Source organism: Sciurus vulgaris (assembly GCF_902686455.1).
Source record: "Sciurus vulgaris genome assembly, chromosome: 10".
Lineage (NCBI taxonomy): Eukaryota > Metazoa > Chordata > Mammalia > Rodentia > Sciuridae > Sciurus > Sciurus vulgaris.
Genome location: NC_136470.1, coordinates 78,108,274 through 78,131,496, shown reverse-complemented (window position 1 = coordinate 78,131,496; position 23,223 = coordinate 78,108,274). Strand labels below are relative to the sequence as shown.

The window sequence follows — 23,223 nt, the reverse complement described above, 5'->3', positions numbered from 1 at the left end:
ATTATATTTAGTTATCATGTCTCCTTACTCCTTTTTAATCTGGGTACATTTCTACATGCTGTCTTCATGTTTCATGATATGGGTATGTTTGAAGAATACAGTTCCTTTCTACTTTTAATTTTTAAATGTTTTTCATTTTGTGTTTACCTGATGTTTACTTGTACTTATGTTCAGGTTTCGTATTACTGGCTTGTATCCAAGAGGTGTCCAGTGTCATCTGCCCTTCCTTACTAATGTTGATTAACTAATTCGTTAATTTTGTGGTATTGTGGATTGAACCTAAGGCCTCATGACAGCTATGCAAATGCTCTAACACTGAGCTACATACATCCCCAGCAATTTTTTAATGTTTATTTTGAGACAGGATTTCCCTAAGTTGTCCAGGTTGGCCTCGAACTTGTAAATATTCTTGCCTCTGCCTCCCAAGAAGCTGTATTACTAGGTGTGCACCACTCTACCCAGCAGTAATTTTAATTACCCAGTTGTGTGTTCTTACTTCTCTGTAGTCTCCTTTCCTTGCATCTTAGCAGTATGTGTGGGAGACACTTTAACAACTATACATATCTTAGCAAAACTTCTACCTAGATTTAGCATACATTGATGATTATAATTTGAACAGTTTTTATTATGATTATTGAGAAGTGACAGTTTTCTGACAGCAAACAGCACTTCTCTCCATTTTCCAGTTAGCAGTTGGCATTTTACTGTAATCAGAACCCTTTTTTGATCTATCATGTACTTGCAGATTTTTGTTTGTTTCAGTGGTTTGTCATTTGTTGTCATCCTTAATGATTTTGGTGCTCTAGTTGTCTCAAATTTAGCCAGTGGGGTCCCTCTCAAGCTTGCCCTTGTGTTTTTATGAAATGCCCCATCATTTTTTTATTTTTTTGAGCATGCCATTTATTTTGGCATAACAAGATAGCTCAAGTTTGTATTAAACTCATCCATCCTTTTCCAGCCCAGGAATCAGCCATTGCTCTAAGATGCTTGTTCTTGTCAGTACGTATTTACTTTAAGGAGTAGTCATGTGAATAGTTTTAGTTGAATAGTGTCTGTAAAGTGCTGAGATAATTTATTTTTGCTTGCTAGTTTGACATATTTCCTGTTTCTAGTGTGTGAAATACAAATTGCATGTAACATATAATTTAATTTTGTAGAATATTCTTTTCTCTTTGAGGATCAAAATGGGTTTTTAAATATTTATTGGTTTAGGAAAAAAGCTGAGTGTCTGCTTGAGTTGATCTGATTGTCATAGCATATTTTGGTGTATAAAATCATATTTGCTTTTAGTCAATGAATTGATAGTTTTCCACATCTGAAATGGCAAGATTATATTTTAGTGTTCTAAAACCATAAGCATATATGTGCGTGTTTTCATCTTGCAAAACAAACTTCCTTCATAAGTAAAACATAATAAAATTGTGTCCTATACAAGAATTGATATTTAAAATTAGTCTATAAGGTGAAAAATTATATCTGATTAAAATTATTCTGGAAAATCTTTCAGGAATTTAACACTTTTGCTCAGTACCTGCAACACAATTGTTTTTTACTCCAGTGGAAAGAAATCAATTTCTTTAGTTGAGCACCTGATGAAGTAGTTGACTTGTGTTCAAGTGACCTGTTGTATTAAAAACACATTTTGAAGAACCATACCTTGCATGGTGAGATACGACAAGAAGCTCATATGAGAGGCACATGAAAACTAAGACTCCCTGAGGTAACAGTCTTGTCCCTTCTGAGTTTTTATTTGGGACATTCACTTATGTGGTAGATTGACAGAATTGGTAGAATTGCCTTTTATAGCATGGCAGGAGACTAGTGTAGTTGAATTTGCTTAAATGTATATAGTGAGATTTCTTTGTACTATACATAATAATTGTTTTTATTCCCCCAAATTTATCAGTAGATAATCTTCCATATCAGTAGATTTGTACCAGTTCAATAGATTGTTCTGTAGCTTTATTAATGATATCCCTAGGCGCATTTAGGTTTGTAATTTTTTTGAATTATAAAAATTGCGTTTATTTATGTATATTTTGTTTCATGTTATTACACCTTTAGGACAAATTCCTAGAAGTGAGTTACTTGACCAAAGGAGGTATGCATTTTAAGGCTTTTGATCTAATTTGTTAAATACTCTTAGGAATATTGTATCAATTTAGTTTTTTAGGTACTGTGTGGAAGAATGACTAATTCACTGTGATGTAAATAATAGAATATTGTCTATCATTTTAGTGTTTTCTGCACTATATGGAATATACTGTTAAGTCATTTTGATATTTTATTATACATTTCTTTGATTAAATAACCAAAGATGTAAAAAAGTCCTTTGGTTATTTTCTTTTGTGAGTTATCTGTTTATGTCCTGTATTCCTTGCCTCTTCTTTTTCCTTTTCCTTAGAGTTATAAAGTCTATATTGGTTGGGCACATCAACTCTGTGTCTGTCATGTAAATTGTGAATAACTTCCCTTATTTGTCATTTGTTTTCCTTTTTTTTTTTTTTTTTTTTTTTTTTGCGGTACTGGGGATCGAACTCAGGGCCTTGTGCTTGCAAGGCAAGCACTCTACCAGCTGAGCTATCTCCCCAGCCCTATCATTTGTTTTCAACTTGGATTTTTAAAAAAAAATAGATGTTTATTTATGGTTAGATTTATCAATATTTTCCTTTGTGTTGTCTGCCCTTGGTATCATGCTTGGAAAGACTTTCTCCAATTTTATAATCTCTAGGAGTATTATAATCTATCCCCAGGAATATAAAAATATTCACCTATATTCAAATTCTTTCAAACTTTTTTTTAACATTTTAATTTTTTAGGCATTTGGAAGTTATTTTCGTGTAAAGTATGAACTTTCTTAATATTTTCAATATGAATTTATTATTTGTTATCTCCCTTATACATTTTTTTAAATTAAGAAACATTTTTCACCAGTTTTAGGTCTACAGAAAATTTGAGTGGAAAACAGTTCCCAAATCCTTACCTCACCTCTTCCCCTATTTTCAGTATCTTAAATTAGTATGGTATATTGTTAAAATTGACAAGTCCTTGATTCGTTGTTATTATCTGAAGTTCATAGTTTAGGATTCACTCTTTGCATTGTATCTTGACAGATTTGGCATAACTACGTGTTGTTTTGTCACATGTATCCACCTTTGCAGGATCAAATAGAATAGTTTCACTGCCCTAAAAATCCTGTGTTCCACTTGTTCATTTCTCCCTTTGTCCCCTCACAACTCATGGAAACCACTGATCTTTTTGCTGTTTCCATAGTTTGCCTTTTCTAAAATGTCATGTAATTGGAATCATAAGTATGTAGTTTTTAGATTGACTTCTTTCACTTGGCATTGTGCATTAAGTTTCCTTCATGCCTTTTTGTGCCTTGATAGCACATATCTTTTTATTGCTGAGTAAGAACTCCCATTGTACTCCAAAAGAAGTTTATTGGTTTATCTCCTCACCTATTAAGGAACATCTTGATTGTTTCCAGGTTTTATCAGTATGAATAAAACTGCTATAAACATTTGTGTGTAGGTTTTATTTATTTTTTTAATGGACACAAGTTTCAATCATTTGGGTAAATACCAAGGAGCATTGGTATTACTGTTTAGTTTTTAAGAAACTGCCTGAACACTCTTTCAAAATGGTTCTACCACATATCAGCAATATGTTGTTCTACATCCTTGCCAGGATTTGGTGTTGTCAGTACTTCGGGTGTTAGTCATTTTTATAGGTGTCTAGTGCTATCTATTCATTTTAATTTGCAGTTCCCTAATGAATTGAAGTTGAACATCTTTTTATATGCCCATTTGCCGTCTTTATATCTAATTTAGTTATTTATCTGTTGATGTCTTCTGCCTTTTTTTTTAACTGGGATAATTTTTTTCCTTGTTGAGTCTTATGAGTTTTTTAAATATACCAGTCCTTTATCACATAAGTGTTTTGCAAATATTTTCTCATGTTCATGACTTATCTTGGTCATTCTGTTACTTTTTTTATTCCATCAAATAAAATATTTTCTCATAGATTAGAATTGTCATCTGTTATGTTAAATTATTAGATATTCTTGGGTCTGTATTTAGGCTTTTGTTCCTGATTGTGAGTTAGTATTGCCTTATTTCTTTAGTTTGAAAAATGTTTTATGTTTGTGAGTTTTTCTGTTTAGGATGCTGTAAGCTGTCATTGCACCCTGGAAATTTCTTTGCCTATTTGAAACTTTCCTTCCTTCCATGTCTCATTCCCCCTTTGAGAATATACCTGAAATTCTGACTCTGACTCCCAGTGTTTGCACACTTTGAATTTGTAAGAAAATAACAAAGGCAATGATAACTTTTTATTTAAAATAAAAGATTTTACTTATATTTAGAGACTTTTGAAATAAGTGATCTTAGAGATTTCTGAAGGTATTTTTTAATAGGAATTATTTTAGTCTGTTGCATTGGACTGTGTACCTTCAAGTTTAATAATTGAAAATTTTTTCATGTACATGTTAGAACTTTTTGTGACTTTGTAATTTAGATCTTTGTTTAGGAACTGTACTTGTAGAGATTCAGTTTAGTCCAAAAACAGGAAAGCACTCTCACTGTATAAAAATGGAGAATAGACTATGATAAAGACAGATCCAGTAGGTTCCAGCAAAATTAATGTTTGCAGTTGTGAGTCATCCAGAAATGTAGTTTTCCCCTAATGTATATTTTAGCATTCCTGCATTTTCTTGTTTTTTTTTTTTTTTTTTTTTTTTGCATTCTATAGCACATCATTATTTTCAAAGGAAATGATTTTTTTTTCAGGGTAGTAAATAAAAACATAATCATTTTACTTAATGTCTTGTATATATCTGGGTAAGCTATTTGGATCTTCAGATGAGTATGGACTCACTCTTAATCTATTAAATGGCAGTTCTTTTGAGTCCTCCTGTACTGTCCCATCTTCTTTACAGTTTCATAGTAAAGATTTCAGTTTGGAAGTTGAATTCAAATGTTTATCTAGGTTTATTGAAGAACTGTTATTTTACATTGGACCATAAACTTGGCAATTCCTGACAAAATAGTATTGAGAGAATGTGACTTTTAAAACATTAATTGTTTTGCTGTAATTATATTTTGTTTTTCATAATATGTGTGTGCATAAAATTATGAGAAGCCCTTATTATTGACACTGGATATTGAAACATGTGGGTCGATTTCTTTCCTTTTTTATTTTGGTACCAGGGATGGAACCTAGGGGCACTTAACTATTGAGCCACATTCCCAGTCCCAGTTCCTTCATATATATATGCACACACGTATATATATTTATTTTTTAACACTTGATATTTGCATTGATTCTTCATGATCTCCAACTGGAAGATAATTTCACATGTTTAGTTTTCTACCTATTCCAGGAGATTTGTGTTGAAATTTCTTTTTTTCGCCATTAGAGACTGTGATTCTCTATGGGACCTTTTCAGCTTTGCATGCCGATATTTGGGAACCAAATCTGGATTTTGTCTTCTGCTAGGTTCAGATTTTGAGTTAGGTCTTCTCTGATAGCAATGCCAGGATAGCAATTTACTCTAAAGTCATTTTCCATGACTTCAGTGTGGTTTTGGGTAAAAGCGGTTCTAGGTCTTCATCCTCTATACCCACTCTGCTCTCTTTTCAAAGATAGTCTTTCTGAGGTTGTAAGGTAATTTTCATATTTCAAAACTCTTTCCTGTGGCATTGGGTGACCTACCATAAGGAAATGAGATCCCATTGGGAAGACTGGCCATGACATAGGTTAGTATCTTTCTCTGAAGAGTTGCAGGTGTCTGCCCAGGGCTTGTGGGGTCTTCATGGATGGAACACACTTGTTCTGGTCCTGTCCTAAGATGTTCTCAACTGAAAAGGAACAAGGTGAGAGTTTCCTTTACCTAAGCTGAACACCTTCCTGAAGGGTGAGAGACATCCTCTCCTGGGCTGCACAGAGCAAGAGCTCTAACTTTTCTGATGGCATGGCCCCATGTGTACAGGACTGGGATCTTACTGCAGTGCCCCTTATAGCTCCCACTGACCCTTCTTTGGAGCCAGGTTACATGGCGCTTGTGCATTTATATCCACATAAGGAAGGCTCCCTCCCCAAGCTGACAGTGCCACCTCCACCACCGCTTCCACCGCTGCCTCTACCACCAGCCCCTTATTATATTTTATTTAGGGACAGAGTTGCCCTGAATTGCTTAGGGCCTCGCTGGGTTGCTGAGGCTGCCTTTGAACTCACAGTCCTCCTGCCTCAACCTCCTGAGTGTTGCTGGAATTACAGGCATGTGCCACTATACCAGCCCTGCAGGTTGATTTCTATAAACCAAAATTGAGAGAAATTTTCTTTGTCTACAGAAGAGGTGGTTAATTTGATTTTTAAATTTTTGTATACATATTTAATAAAAAATTAAAATAAACAACATGTTTAAGCTTCTGTAGGATCTTATAGCCATATTTTGGGGGCTTTGGGAGTCTTTTTTTTGCAGTGCTGGAGATTGAACCCAGGTCCTTGAGAATGCAAGGCAAGCACTTTACCACTCTTTAGATTTTTTTCACTGAAACATTTTAGATGTTACTATAATTTTTTTCCTTCAACTTTCCAGATTTTCCAAAGACATTACTGTATTGTATCTCACCTTTTAATTCTTTTAATCCTCTTTTTAAACTTATTCACTGCATTGGTATCTATTGGTTGAATACGTTCAATGTTTTAGAGTAAACTCATTAATATCTTTATTTTCAAAAAGTTCTTTTGAGAATAACTTGAATTTTGCATCACTTTGGCATATTAGATTTTCAGGAAATATGCAAGATTATACTATACCAGGATTTACCGCTTGTTTTTGTCTTCCATTTGACTTTTCTTTAGGTGGTAACTTCTGTTTTATTTAAGCTAGGTACTTTATAGAACTCAAAATCATTCTCCCCAGTAAAGTTCAGTAAACAAGTAGTAGAAAGTATTATTTGAATTCTAGAATGTCATTTTATGGAAATACTTAACTTGTGGCAATGATAATCTAACCATTCTTTTGGCTAAATCTTATAGTTAGGATCTGTGGTATAATCTCTTCTGATATGTAAAATGTAATTATCCAAAGGTAGCTGATAACATGGGAGGGGAGGGGAAATAGGTATTTTGTTCTCAAAAGAACCAACTCAGTTGAATGCATTTTTTCCCCCCAGAGGGTGCACTTTTTGATTAGATGCTTCTTTCAAAAAAATCTTAGCTGATATAACTGAAGAAATTTTAATGGGAGTTTCTGAAGTTTATTATGTTGCTTATTACTATATTCTTGGGGCATCCTAAAGATAAAGAAATGTGATGAAAAAAATGTGTAAACTCATGAAGTTGAGATTGTCAGGATGGAATATCATTCAAGAAAATGTGATTTTTCTTTTAAGGAAAATAATAATTACAACAAATTATCAAATCAAAGACTTTGCCACATTGTACATGTATTACAAAAATATTTCGGTACTTTTGGACATGACTTTAAGTTAGGCAGGAATGGTAATCATTTAAAAAAATTTTTTTTAGTTGTTGATGGACCTTTATTTTACTTATTTATTTATATGTAGTGCTGAGAATCGAACCCAGTGCCTCACATATGCTAGGCAAGCACTCTACCACTGAGCCACAACCCCACCCTCAAGAATGGTAATCTTTTAAAGGTGGTGGTACCAGTTACTCTGACTTCAGTAAGATAGAGTTCTAAATAGCTTAATAGGTATTATAAAACCCATATGTTGAATGGGTTCATTTAAGAGCTCCTCTAGACTCTTACTTAGCTTATTTTGTGGTAAAATATACATAGTGTGAAGTTTACCATTTTAATTATTTTTAATATTACATCTCTGCAAATAATCTCCACTGTTCATCTTCAGAACTTTTTCATCAACTCAGACTGAAACTGTACTCATTAAACAATAATTCCTTCTACTCTCATTCTCCCACCCCACTTCCAGCCCCTTGTGACCGCTGTTCTACTTTGTCTGTATTATGAATTTAACTACTCCAGGTACTTGAATTCAGATAAATGGACTTACATAGTATTTATTGTTTTATGTGGCTTATTTTACTTCTTAAAGGTTTACTCATCCATGTTGTTGGATGTATCAGAATTTTACTCCTTTTTAAGACTACATAATTTTCCATTGTACTTAGATACCACATTTTGTTCACTCATCTTTTGAGGCATGTTAGATTGTTTTCACCTTTTAAAAGGTGACTGTAAATAGGCTGCTGTTGTCATTGGTGTACAAATCTGTTAGCCCCTGCTTGCAATTTTTTGTTTTGGGTCGGTATATCTAGAAGTAGAATTTCTGGGTTGAATTCTAATTCTTGGTGTAGTATTTTGAGGAACCACCCTGCTATTTTTGACAGTGCTGCATCATTTTACATTCTTAACTAGCAGTGCACAAAGGTTCCGATTTCTCTACATCCTTTTTAACACTTGATATTTTCTGTTAATTGTTTGGTTTTTGTTTTATAATAGCCATCCTAATGAGTGCTTACTTCGCTTATTTTGTTTTAACCGTGATATAGTTAAACACACACACACATATACACATACACATACACACACTTTTGTACTGGTGATTGAACCCAGGACCTTGCACATGCTAAGTAAGTGCTTTACCACTGAGCTACATCTGCAGCCCTTTTTTAAAAAAGTGTATTTTGAGAAAGGGTCTTGCCAAACTGCCCAGTCTGGCCTTGAATTTGTAATCCTCCTACCTTATCATCCTCAGTAACTGGGATTATACATGTGTCACTGAACCCATCTAAGGTGGATATTTGGTTCTTCAGTTGTGGGAACTTAGAGCAAATTAGAAAGGACTGTTCAGTGTATGAATGTAGGACCTAGGGTGGAGGCATTTCAGTTGACAAGAAGCAAGATGCGAGTGAACTTTTGAAAAATTCACATATGAAACACTTTATTCCTTGATTATACTAGTTCAGTATAACGTTACCCCGTTAGAATTTTATTAGTCTAGATCTCTGTTATCTTGAGCAGTAGTATCTAATTATGTATGACTATTAAACCTATATGAAATTATAAATTCAGCTCCTCACACACCCTAGTCACCTTTCAGTGACCATATGAAGCAGCTAGAGAACATTTTTTTTGGTTCTGGAAGTTTAGCCCAGTGGTGCTTAACCATTGAATCACATCCCTATCGCTTTTTATTTTGTATTTTGAGCCAGGGTCTTGCTAAGTTGCTTAGGGCCTCATTAAGTTGCTGTTCCTCTTGCCTCAGCCTCCTGAATTGCTGAGTTTACAGGTGTGTGCCACCACACAAGGCTAGAGAACTTTTTTATCATTGCAAAAAGTTTTTCGTCAGCATCTAGATTTTCATTAGAGGTATTATTAAAGGAAAGTACAGCAATGCTTTTGTTAATTATAAAATGGAAGGTCATGCAGGAATTTAGTGTTTGAAACTTAACAATAGTTAGTAGAACAAATTTCACAGTGATATAGGTGACTTATCTTGAGATATTGATGATTACTCATTTAGCATTTGTCCAGTGTTCTTAGGAGCAAAATACTGTAGGAATTCTAATACACATCTACGTACACACATGACTTTCTGATTTTGTTTCTTGGCTTGATTTTGGTATCCTTTAACTTGTTCCTCTGTTCCCTATTCCCTGTGAACAGAAATTGAGTCTAAAAACTTGATTTGAATTGAGATTAAACAATTTTTGGTAAGAACACTTTGTAGGTGATGCTTTGATTTTGAATTTTTGATTTCTTTCTTGACAGTTACATGTTTTATACAGCGATTGCTGGTTTATAAAATGCTTTCTCACACAATTTTATCTAGTAATATTCCTAATGCCCTGTGATGTAGGTTGATATTGTACTTATTGTGCAAACATTAGTTTTTTTGTTTTTGTTTTTTTGGTACTGGGGATTGAACCCAGGGGTGCTTAACCACTGAGCAACATCCCCAGCCCTTTTTATATTTTATTTGGAGACAGGATCTTGCTGAATTGCTTAGGGCTTTGCTAAATTGCTGAGGCTGGCTTTGAACTCAAAATCCTCTTGCCTCAGTCTCCCAAGCTGCTGGGATTACAGGTGTGTGCCACTGCACCTGGCTCAAACATTAGTTTTTAATTAGCCTTTATTTGTAAAGTTCTTTAGTTCTGTTGGTTATTAAAACTGAAAAGGGAGAGTACTTTGTTCCTACTGTCTTACGAGGTTTGGAATTTAAAAGAGAGAGTGCTTTTAAAGTTACAAGAAGTAAAAGTTCTGTCTAAATGTTACCATGCATGATTTTATACAGGATAATGCTACTTTTACTGTTAAATGATTCTTTCTCCCTTTGAAAAAAATCAGTTCAAAATTATATCAGTAGGTGAATAAAAAACTCAGTACTGTGACTCTGTACATTATACAACTACCACTCAGAACTTCTGTGCCATGTGAATAACTACTGTTAGTATACCAAGTTCGTATTCTAGCTGATAGCAAAGTATCTTGATCTTTTAAATTGTACTGTGTTAAGTAAATTATAGTATCTTTTAGGGTTTTGTCATGCTCTTAACTGATTGTTTCTAAAATACAGTAAAATATTTAACTTGTTCTTTTTAAATATTCATACTAGATGATATCTGAGAGTCTTTCTAGTTCTTTAATTTTTGACTTCTTTTTAATGTTTTACTTTAGTTAGATGGTCAGTTAGAACCACTTCAGGGATTTACATGGTCAGCCTGAATTTTGATGGTAAATATAAAATATTGGTAACAGCTCACATCTGCAGGATTCATAATGACATTAACTTCTACTGGAAGCCTATTATATGTTATTATGTTAGGCACTTCATTACACTCAGTTCTTGGAACAATTCACAATAAGAGGCAAGTTATTAGAGGTTAAATAACTTGCTTATACATGTAATTTTGTTAATGAATGAATGGGGATTTGAATACAAGACTGACTTTCGAAATGTAAAATGCTGGTGACTTTTATATTGTGCCTGGCATTTTTTGATATGATTGTGACATAATGGAATATTTACTTTTAAAGGACATTGTAAGATTGGACTTTTTTAAAATTAGAGTAAAAATTTTGTTTTATGTTGTTTTAGCATTGCATAGTTTAATTGGAAATGTAAATAATTTGAATTTTTCTTTTCCTTTCCTCATTTCTAAGATATTCAAGAATTTTATGAAGTGACCTTACTAGATAATCCAAAATGCATAGATCGTTCAAAGCAGTCTGAACCACTTCAGCCTGTGAATACCTGGGAAATTTCCAGCCTTCCAAGCACTACTGTGACTTCAGAAACACTGCCAAGCAGCCTTAGCCCTAGTGTAGAGGTAAGATAAATTTTTCTGAAATTATTTTATTTGGGTTACCACATTTTTAAAATTTTATTAAAATGAATATTTGTGGAAATATTTATAATGGAATAAAGAAATGGAGTTAAAAGTATTTTTGAAAAGAAAGGTTCAGAATCTCTGTTGCTGCTGTCTTAAAATGTTAAGAGTGATTTGAGGTCTAAAATACTTATTTTATACTAATAACAAGCATTTTGTATTATGAACCTCAAGGAGGCTTCATTTGTGTGATAATTAAGATGGAAATTTAATTATCCATCTTAATTTGGATACTTTGAAAAGGTGGTTTTGGTCTGGTATTTCTCATAGATTTTAGTTTTGTGATTCTGTGGTTCTGAGCCCTTTAGTTATTCCAAGGATTCTCTTTTCCTTGGCTTGAAGGGGATTGCATAAAAACTCACTAAAGACTGATGACAGTCCTTAAGGTCAGAATTGGTTTCTGCATTTTTCTATAATTAAAACCATCTGGATTTTAATAACAATCTTAGTAATCTTTTGTTGTGGTGCTATACTGTTGCTGGTAGATGGGATATGGTTTAACAGAGATATGAAGCATTTTGTAATGAGGATTCTGCCTGAAAAGCATTAGTCATTTGAAAGTGGTTGTCTCTCTAAATTTGATTCTAGTCCCTCTGGTTTAGTATCAGACAGTGCCTGGAAAATTTAATCTGCTTCTGTTTGGTGAGTAATAAGTCAAGGAAAAATGGTGGTGGGCAGAAACTAGATGACTTGGTAATGCAGTAGACAGTTTCTCAGTTTTTGCTTTTATATTAAGTAACAAAACTCTAAAATTCTAGAGTAGGATGAATCAGAGCACATCTGATCCCTCTTCTTCATTTTAAAGATGAGAAAAGTGAGATTCAGAAGAAAATGACTTTACCCAGCTGATTCAGTTAGTTTGGGCAAGTCTATCTTTGGATTTTAGACCTCTTAACACCCAATTTACAGTCTTCTTTAGTAATCCTGGTATGACCTTACATTTTTCTCTTTAACCTGATTAGAGATTCTCGTGTTAAATTGTGCATGTGTCATTTAGTTTCTTACTCTTAAATTTCCATTACCATCCCCTTCTTTAGTTGATATATCATTTGTTCTAATGATGATTCATTTCTTTGGTCTATTTGAAATGAAAGTTTTAAATGTCTGTAATCAGTTATTGCTGTGGTTTGAATGTGTCATTTCCAAAATTCAAATGTTGCCAATGTGATAGTATTAGGAGGTGGAGCCTTTAAGAGGTGATTAGTTCCTGGGGTTTCTCCCTCCTTAAGATGGGGTTAAGGACCTTATAAAAGAGGCTTCACACAGGGTTTAGCTCTGCTTTCTGAAATGTGAGAATGAAGTAAGAAGGCCCTACCATACCAACTGCCTCTGTCTTAGACTCCAGAACTTCGAGAACTGTAAGAAAAACATGTTTTTTGCAAATTACCGATTCTTAGGTCTTCAGTTATAACAGCACAAAATGGACTGACATTTAAGCATAGTTTCTAGAAAGTTCATGTGATCTTAGTCCTAGGTTAAAAAACTTGTTATATAAAAAACATGGTAAATTTCAAGAGCATTAACTTGTATATTTACTTAGTATACTATTTTTTCCTATTGTCTGAATAATGATACCAACCTGTGATTATGAAACAAAGCTCTTATAGTCCATTTGCTCGTTTTTATAGGTTGTTTAGATAATGGCTATCTCAATACAACCAGTGAAACTAAATTCACCAAAGTATAATACATGGATAGTTTTATGGCGGGCATAGTAGCACACACCTGTAATCTCAGTGGCTTGGGAAGAAGATCTCTGGAGTTCAAGGCCAGCCCCAGCAACTTAGTGAGATACTAAGCAACTCAGTGAGACCCTGTCTCTAAATAAAATACAAAATAGAGCTGGAGATTGGCTCAGTGGTCTAGTGCCCCTGAATTCAATCCTCGGTACCCAAAAAAGAAAAAAAAAAGAAAAAAAAAAGTACCCAAAAATAAATGGATAGTTTTATAAGCTGGAAGTTTATTTCTATGTAGAGTTCTATAAGAAAGATCAACAGTGTATTAAGTTCCATTACAAATGGTATTGTGGACTAAGGATGTTCAGTGGTAGTATTTGGTTAGTATGCACAAAGACCTGAGGTTGATCCCCAACACTGCAGTGCAAAAAAGATTAGAAACATTTCAGTTTCTGTAAAATTATGAAGCACTACTACTTAGAATCTGTGTGGCCCTGATTTCTGCACCTCCTGAAAGATATTTTCTGGACGTGATAAAAGCAACTCAAATTATTGGAGAAACGAGAACCTATGTAATAAGATATAACATATCTTATTAGTGTGGAGAATGGATGAAAAGAAAATGTGGATCACAACATGTGGCTTGGCATGTGGAAAATGACCTAGTAATGTTTGCCATCTGTACCCAATCATAGATGAACTCTAAGTGAAGTATTAGAAAAATCTAGGATTTTTAAAAAGAGGGAAAATACGTGTTTGTCAAATGTGAGCAAGCTAAGGTTGATTACTACAAAGTACTGTTTTTACGGAGATGACAGAATACCTGAAAAATGTAAGTCTGAAAATGTAACTTGTTTGAAGTTTGTCTAAATGATCATTGACTTAATCTCTTATTTCACTGTTATTTATGACTGAGAAGAGACTTAATTCACAGATCCAAATTAAAATAAACGCAAAAAAAGAACTATCTTGTCTTACACAAAATTTAGCATGTTATTCTATTTGTGCACTAAATTCTTGGATAAAACAGTAAAATTTCTGACAAAATTATATGCAAAATAGTCTTCTTTTTCGCTTCATGTTTGCTTTCACAGAATTATTGTAAAGAGGGTTAGTTTTTCAAAAACTTTTGAGATTGATCAGTTTTTACAGACTTGCCTCTTACTGTGATGCAAATCTGCATATTAAAGCATGTATGCAGTTTTCAGTTTTCTTCATTTGTTTTAACAGTTGGTAACTGATCTAACTCTTATCAGATTCTCATTTGTCAGTTTCATTTTAAATATTTTTTAAGTTGTAGATGGACACAGTAGCTTCATTTTATTTACTTTTATGTGGTGCTGAGGATCAAACCCACTGCCTCACACCTGTGAGGCAAGTGTTCTATCACTGAGCCACAACCCAAGCCTTTGTCAGTTTCATTTTGACATTGTAACTTTGTTTCTTGTGTTTCTTCTAATGTAGTAAAATTAAAATCAAAACTTTTTATTTTAAAATGACATGGTACATATCCCATTTTCTTAGTTTTGTGGTTTTGTATTTTGTTTTTGTCTTTGTTTTTTGGTATATCTTTTATGTTAAACATATACCTAGCTGAATGTTGAAATAATGTTTGCTTAATGGTTGTTTTAGGGTGGTGGGATATTTTCTTTTTTGTATTTTTTTGCTATTGTTAAAAATAATTAGTATGTCTCGTTTTTATAAAAGCAGTTCCAATATTTAATGGGATAGTCTTAATAGAAAAGAATGTATTTTATTCCTGATACCAAAAACTATATTTGGCCCAATAAACCTGTGAAGAGATGTACAACCTCACTTTTAAAAGATACAGATTAAATTGTCAATAAGAATATTCTTAAATAATTTAATTATCAAACATTAAATGTGAGGAAATAAACTCATACAGTTAGTAGGGAGAGTACAGTGGTACAATCATTTTGAGAAACAACAGTATGCATATTCTTGGATCCAGCATGTGCTACAAATTATTAAAGATACATGTGTAGGGATGTTCATTGCAGCATTCTATATAATACTCATAAAAATCAAGAAGGAAACCATATACATTATTATCAGTGAGAAATTAGACAAAAACATTGTGGTATTTAATACAAATTAACATGAATATAAATTTTGTATATGTGGTTCTTGACTTATGATTTAACTTTGAAGTTTTTAGCTTTGTGATAGTGTGAAAATGATATACATTCAGTGGAAGCCATCTTTCACATTTTGAATTTTGATCTTCTTCTGGGCTAGTGGCAGGTCATCAGATACATTCTTGTGGTGCTGGGCAGCAGCAGCAAACCACAGCCTCCAGTCAGTCGTGTGATCACATGGGTGAAAACAGATACTTTGCAGTGTACTGCATTGCTAAGCTGTGATGTTCAGTAGGCCCGGTAGTAAATGCATTTTCACCTTATCTTTCTTTCTTTCTTTCCTTTTTTCTTTACAGTATTGGAAATTGAACTCAGGGGCATTTTCACTACCTCCCCAGCCCTTTTTTATTTTTTATTTTGAGACAGGATCACTCTAAATTGTAAGTCTGGCCTTAAACTTGAGATTCTCCTACCTCAGTTTCTCAAGTTGCTGAGATTATAGGTGTGAACCACTGTGCCTGGCTACCATACTTCATTTTTAATTTGCAGTGGGTTTATTGTAAGTTGAAGAGCATTAATATATGTCAAATGAAAGCCTATTACATGTCAGGAGATATATAGTATGATTCTGTCAAAAGAAAAAATGAAGTTAGGTATATCTGAAAGAATACACACTTCGTCTGCCTTCAGTACTACTCTTGTTTTTAGTTGTGCCTGTCATTTACCGTCCTACTTTTAAAAAACTCTTCTAAGTTCATTTTAGGAGGGGGATTATCTTGTTGTTTAGAGATACTTCCTTTCTCTTTTTCCTTGAGCTTGTGATTTAATGCTTTGAAATAATTCGTCTTCTTCAATTTAAGTAGTTTTAGGAGGTAGTAGAGTTAAAAGCATATATTCAAACTACCAGGTTTTATCTAAAGTCCTCTAAACTTATCAAAGTGCTATAGGCTATGTGTACATAAAGGTACAGAAATCATGAATGGAAAACTTGATGAATCACTGCATGGTGAATATACAGGTCAAGGAAAAGGACATGGAATGACAACTAATAGGTTCCTGAATTAGTTGATGGTGATGATCGCACAACTCTGTGAATACACCAAAAATCAATGAATTCTACAGTTTAAAATTTGTTGAATTTTATGGTATGTCCATTGTATCTCAGTTAAAAAGAAATATGCCAGTATCCCAGAACTCTCTACTGTGTCCTTCCTGTACACTATTTCCTTTCTCCTTCTCAAAGGGCCATCCTGACATATAACACTGTAGAGTATTTTGCCTTTTTCAGCTGCATACAAACAAGATCATACAGTACATATTCTCTTGTGTTTTGCTTCTTGTATTTGTGCATTTCATCATGATTGTTTTTTAATTCATACTGCTGTATATTCCACTGTTAAGATACACCACAGTATATTCATTCTTCCACTGATAGGCATTTAATTATGTTGTTTCCAGGTTTGGGTTAATACTGCTTTGAACATTCTTACAGTCAGTTCTGCTATTGCACAATATATTCTTCAAATTTTACACACTATTAGAAATAGCACAATAAAAACTGCAGGACTGTGGGAAAAATAGAGTTAGTGCCCCAAACTCAAAACTTTGGGAGAAAGATATTAAAAAAGATAAAAATCTAATGAAAATGACAGTATAGTTTTACGTATGTTAAATGATTAAGAAATATATAAAACACTATAATAAACATGGCATTTTGCTTTAGAAGAAAACCTCATTTGCTTATGGGAATATGTCAGTGTTACAACTTGGGAGTTATCTAATATTGGATGAAAAATGGGTATGGCTCATAAAAATTCAGGGAAGTAAAGTAGCTGATATCTAAACTGTGTGCCTTTTATTCCATGTGTCTCATTTCATCTGGGTATAATTTTTTGTTGTCATCTAGTATTTCTGATGGACAAGATTGTGCATACAAACATTAAATTTGTGTTATGATTGTTTCCTGATATATCAGTTGCAGTGGAACAAATGGGCATTTTTCAGATCAAGTTATAACTGAAGATTGTGTATGTTTTCTTGTGCAACAGTATATGCATACATACCCAAGTGTGAGAGTGGCATGTGTATGTTTAGTTTTAGTATAAAATGCCAACAGTTTTGAAAATTGAATATGCCTGTTTTCGTAATTGTCACCAGTATGCCCAAGTTTTGTTTTGCATCTTTGCCAATACTTGGTGCTAATCTTTTTGTTAATTGTCTAACCATTCCAGTAGGTGTGTAGAGGTACTTCAGATTGTTTTGTTTTTTCATTTCCCTATCATTAACAAGATTAATAAGCCCCTTTTTATATTTTATTTTATTCATTTTGCGTCTGTGAAGTGTCTGTTCAAATTTATTGTCCTTTTTTGTTATTTTATTGACTTTTGCTGAATCTCTTATTCATTTAAGATTTTTAAAGGTTGATTTTTAGTTGCTCTTTTTCTATAAAAGGTACTTTTCTCTATCAACTTGGAATAATCTTTAGAGGGTTTATATTCTTTTTTTTTTTTTTTTTTCTTTGTACCAGGGATTGAACCCAAGGGCGCTTAACCCCTGGGTCACATCCCCAGCCCTTTTTATTTTTAATTTTGAGACAGGGTCTCACTAGGTTGCTTACAAACTTGTTAAGTTTCTGAGACCGACTTTGAACTTGTGATCCTTCTGCCTTAGCCTCCAGAGCTACTGGTATTGCAGGCATGCACCATCACACCCAGTGTTGTTTTCTTTTAGTAACCACTTTTCAGAGGATAATTTATGTGATAATACCCTTCAAAGAGGACTAAAAAGTGTCTTTTCTTTTTCATGCTGTCTTTAAAAACCTATCACTATGGACTTTGCTTCTATGTCCTTTTTTTGTGGATTGTCTGTGCTTTACCCATCTTGAATGGCCCATCTCAGAACAGTCCACATGAGGTCTTCATCCATCTTTTAGCCAAAACTAATTTCTTTTGACACCCATAGCACTTAGTACCTTTCTTTTTTGGTGATCAGGTTCTGGGGATCAAACCTCAGGGTCTCATGCATGCTAGGCAAGTCTGTACCCATGATCTGTACCTCCAGCCCATGGCCCTTGTATCTTTTTTCTTTTACCTTTCTCATGGGACCTGTATTTTTGCAGTTATTTTGATCCCTTTAAAAAATGTCTCTCTACCTGGCATAGTGGCCATGTGCCTGTAATCTCAGCGACTTGGGAGGCTGAGGCAGGAGGATCTTGGGTTCAAAGTCAGCCTCAGCAAAAGTGAGGTGCTAAGCACCTCAGTGAGATCCTGTCTCTAAATAAAATACAAAATAGGACTGGGGATGTGGCTCAGTGGTTGAGTGCCCCTAGTTCAAGCCCTGGTACCCTCACCCAAAAACAAAAAGTGTCTCTTTTAAAAAAATTATTTTGAAAAAAATTAACATAACAGTAATAAATTGCCATTTTGTCACATTTGCTTGTTCTTTTTATGCTTGCACAGCTATAAAAACTTTAAATTTTTGTTGACCCATTTGAGACCAAGTTGCATCATCTTTATCCTTAAATACTTCATTATGTCTTTCCTAAGAACAAGGATATTTTCCTTAAAAATTTATTTTTTATGAACATTTCTAAAAACATCTAGTATACAGTGATCAGACTGAGGTTTTGATATAATGCTGCTATGTATATTGTGCTATTGTCAGTCGATAATCAAATTAAGACACATTTATCATATCTCCTATAATCTTTTATACTCAACGCAGACCCCCAGCTCCACAGTTCTTACCACAGACTTTGAAAGACAACTAATGAATTTTATACCATAACTTCATAAATTGTCACCACTCTGAATGTACTGCCTTCACAATAATTGACAGCCCTACATATTGGTTGTTGGCCCTTTTTCCTCTTTCTTCTGTCAGTTTCATCAAGGTTCTCATCCTTCTTCCCGATGCTTTATTTCTCTAGCAGAATGTTTTATCATTCAGATAGAACATCATAGATATACGAGTATGAACTCTCTCCCCACCATCAGATTTTATGTTGTCTCATTTAATTGGTTTTTAAATGGTATGTTATAAAAAATGTACAAAATTTAAAATAATGCACAACTCTTGGGCAAAGTTTTGTAGTTTAAAATCATCAAGATCAGAACTTGTAGGTATACAAAATGAATTGTAAATTAGGCAGTTGCCACATGGTAATGCCTCTTAATCAGTAGTATTTGAACCATATCATTATTTATATGAGATTGTCTGCAAGTGATTTTAATGACCATGTGCTGTTATTTTAATTCACTATTATATCCTAATGTTTAAATGATAGTTCCTACACTGGAACTGAAGGATATACCTCCAATCCATAACTCTAAAATGGAAATGAATCGCAGTGAAATGGTATGAGAAAAGTAAAACAACTGCCCTTTATACCAAGCTGTTATTCTAGAGAAAATTCAGCAAAATATAGCTGATAAAATAAGTCTGTGTTAAAACTTAAGTGTATCACAGAAATTGTAGATTTATGTGCTTAAAGAAAGTACCCCAATGAATTTTGAATTATGAACTTTAATTATAACATGCCCAGTAACTGTCATTTAAATAATTTTGATTGCTCTATATCTGTATCTGCACCTATTACTATCTTTAATATTAGAACATCTTAATTTTATGTGCTATTAAAAAAAGCACAATACTCCTGTGTTTTTGGATAGCCAGAGTAATGATACATGCTCATTGTAAAGATCTCTAATTTTTTTTTTTTTTTTTTTTTGCGGTGCTGGGGATTGAACCCAGGGCATCGTGCTTGCAAGGAAGCACTCTACCAACTGAGCTATCTCTCCAGCCCAAGATCTCTAATTTTATAGACATTATTTTCAATTAGGTAAAGTTTACCTCAGATAATAAGTATTGATAGTTTCTGTTATGCTCTTTCCTCTTTTGGCACCTCATTCTACTCTTCCCTCATACAGTATCTATAAACCTTCTCTCTCTTGGGCCTCGCTTCCCTTCTTTACTTTATCCTATCAGTAAATCCAAAGATTTCATTAAAAGAAAAACAGAAAAAAAAGTACTTCTCAGTAGGACCCCATACTTTTTCTTTACTTCTTTGCTAAATTTCTTGAAAGAGTAGTTTACCTTTTTTCCTCCTTTCTTCTCATTCCCAACATATTATAACCTGACTTTGTCCTGACTTTTTCATAGTAACTGTTCTCTTTTTTAGGTATTTACCTTTAAAAAAATCTCTGATTACACAGATAATCAAGCTAATCTTAAAAACAAATATACAGAGATGCATAAGGTTGAATGTTAGTCTTTAAAAATATTTTTCACTGAGATAACCTAGCTGGTAACCTTCTTGTACATAACAACTGTCTCTAAGTATGCATGGGAGAATTGGTTATCAAAATCTTCAGATGGGGCTATGGTTGTGGCTTAGTGGTAGAGCACTTGCTAGGCACTGGGTTTGATCCTCAGCAGCATATAAAAATAAATAAGTAAAATAAAGGTATTATGTCCACCTACAATTAAAAACTTTAAAAAAATTTGCATGAACCCTACATAATCCTCCTATATACTTTAATCATCTCTAGATTACTTAACAATACCTAACATAATGTAAATGCTCTAAATAGTTGTTACACTGTGTTGTTTACAGAATAATGAGAAGAAAAGAAAGTCTGTACAAGTTTTAATACAGATATTCCCCACTAATATTAAATCTGTGGTTGCTTGAATCCCCAAATACAGAATCCATGGATACAGGGAGCCAACCGTATTGTTTAGCTAATTCTTTATGTTCGTTCATCCATTATTTAGCTTATATATGTGCTTCTAAATATATATATATATATATATATATCAATGTATGTATATATCATCAGGCTTTCTATTTAGATAATTTGTACCACTGTCACTGATTTTTTCGATGAAAAACAAATTACTTAATTTCTCTTCCCTCAGTTTCATTATCTGTAAAGTGGGGATAATAACAGAACTTACCTCATAATGCTATTTGTAAGTATGGAATGGGACAATTTATGTAAACTTTAGATCAGAGACTGATGCACATTTTAAGTATTTGATAAATGCTAGAATTCAAAAATGACAATGTTACCTCAGTATTGTAAAAGTTTTGTATGCTAAAAGAAAGGCCAACATCATTCTAAGTGGAGAAAGATTGAAAGCATTTCCTCTAAAAACTGGAACAAGACAGGGTGCCTTTTACCATTCCTATTCAGCATAGTCCTTAAAACTCTAGCCACAGCAATTAGACCAAAGAAATTAATGGGACACCAATAAGAAAAGAAGAGTTCAAACTATCCTTATTTGCCAACAACATGATTCTATATTTAGAAGATCCAAACAACCCCACCAGAAAGCTTCTAGAACTCATAAATGAATTCAGCAAAGTAGCAGGATATAAAATTAATACCCATAAATCAGTTGCATTCCTATACACCAATGACAAATCAACTGAAAGAGAAATCAGGAAAACTATCCCATTTACAATAGCCTCAAAAAAAAAAAAAAAAAAGTTGGGGGAATCAGTCTGACAAAAGAGGTGAAAGACCTCTACAGTGAAAACTACAGAACACTAACGAAAGAAATTGAAGATGAACTTAGAAGATTGGAAGATCTCTCATGTTCTTGACTAGGCAGAATTAATATTGTCAAAATTTGACCATACTACCAAAAGCACTATATAGATCTAATGCATTTCTTATTATAATCCCAATGACATTCTTCATAGAAATTTTAAAAAGTCATTAAATTCATTTTTGTGAATGAATAAGAGGCCCAGAATAGCCAAAGCAGTCCTTAACGAGAAAAGTGATGCAGGAGGCATCACAATACCAGGCTTTAGATCATACTACAGGGCTGTAGTAACAAAAATGGCATGCTGTTGGCACAAAAACAGACATGAAGACCCATGGAACAGAACAGAAGACATAGAGACATACCCACATAAATACAGTTATCTCATAGTAGACAATGGCACCATAATTATACAATGGAGAAAAGATAGCCTCTTCATCAAATGAGACTAGGAAAACTGGATATCTGTATGTAGCAAAATGAAATTAAACCCCTCTCTCTCACCATGCACAAAATTCAACTCAAAGTGGTTCAAGGACCTAGCCATTAGACCGGAGACCCTGAGTCTACTGGAAGAAAAAGTAGGCCCAGCTCTCCTCCATATCAGCTTAGGAACCAGCTTCCTCTATAAGATTCCTAAAGTTCAAGAAGTAAAATCAAGAATCAATAAATGGGATGATATCAAACTAAAGAGCTTCTTTACAGCAAAGGAAAGAGTGTGAGGAGAGAGCCTGCAGAATGGGAGAAAATCTTTTATCACCTGCACCTCAAATAGAGCATTAATCTCCGGAATATATGAAGAATTCAAAACACACACACACACACACACAAAAACACAACAACAAAAAACAAGTAACACACTCAATAAATGGACAAAGGAACTGAACAGGCACTTCACAGAAGGAATATGAATGGTTAACAAATATATGATAAAATGTTCATCTCCAGCAATTAGAGAAATGCAAATTAAAACTACACTGAGATTCCATCTCACTCCTGTCAGAATGGCAATTATGAAGAACACAAGTAACAATAAATGTTGGGGAGGATGTGTGGAAAAATGTTCACTACACTTTGCTGGTGGGACTGCAAATTGGTGCAACCACTATGGAAAGAAGTTTGGAGATTCCTTAGAAAACTTGGGATGGAATCACCATTTGACTCAGTTATCCCATTCCTTATCATATACCCAAAGGACTTAAAGTCAGCATACTGTGGCGACAAAGTCACATCAATGTTTATAGCAACTCAGTTCACAATAGCTAAGCTATGGAACCAACCTAAGTGCTCTTCAACAGATGAATGGATAAAGAAAATGTGGTATATATACACAATGGAATATTACTTAACCATAAAGAAAAATGAAATTATGATATTTGCTGGTAAATGGATGAAACTGGAGAATATCATGCTAAGTGAAATAAGCCAATCCCAAAACAATGAAAGGCCAAATCTTCTCTCAGATATGTGGATGCTAACCCACAACAAGGGAGGCGGAGGGAGGGGAA

The 23,223-nt window shown here is 33.7% G+C and overlaps 1 protein-coding gene and 1 pseudogene across 19 annotated transcripts in view; one reads left to right on the top strand and one right to left on the bottom strand.

The window, feature by feature from the left end:
* Positions 1–23,223, top strand: part of DLG1 (discs large MAGUK scaffold protein 1) — a 243,992-nt gene that overhangs the window by 9,591 nt on the left and 211,178 nt on the right. For all 18 annotated transcript variants that reach the window (XM_079156167.1, XM_079156168.1, XM_079156165.1 and 15 more), the window contains exon 4: positions 11,159–11,325. In XM_079156167.1, coding sequence (XP_079012293.1) covers positions 11,159–11,325 — 167 coding nt within the window. The remainder of the gene's footprint in view (positions 1–11,158; positions 11,326–23,223) is intronic.
* LOC306671065 (homeobox expressed in ES cells 1-like) lies at positions 3,536–11,143 on the bottom strand (annotated as a pseudogene). Its single transcript has one exon. The product of its transcript is annotated as a homeobox expressed in ES cells 1-like (transcript).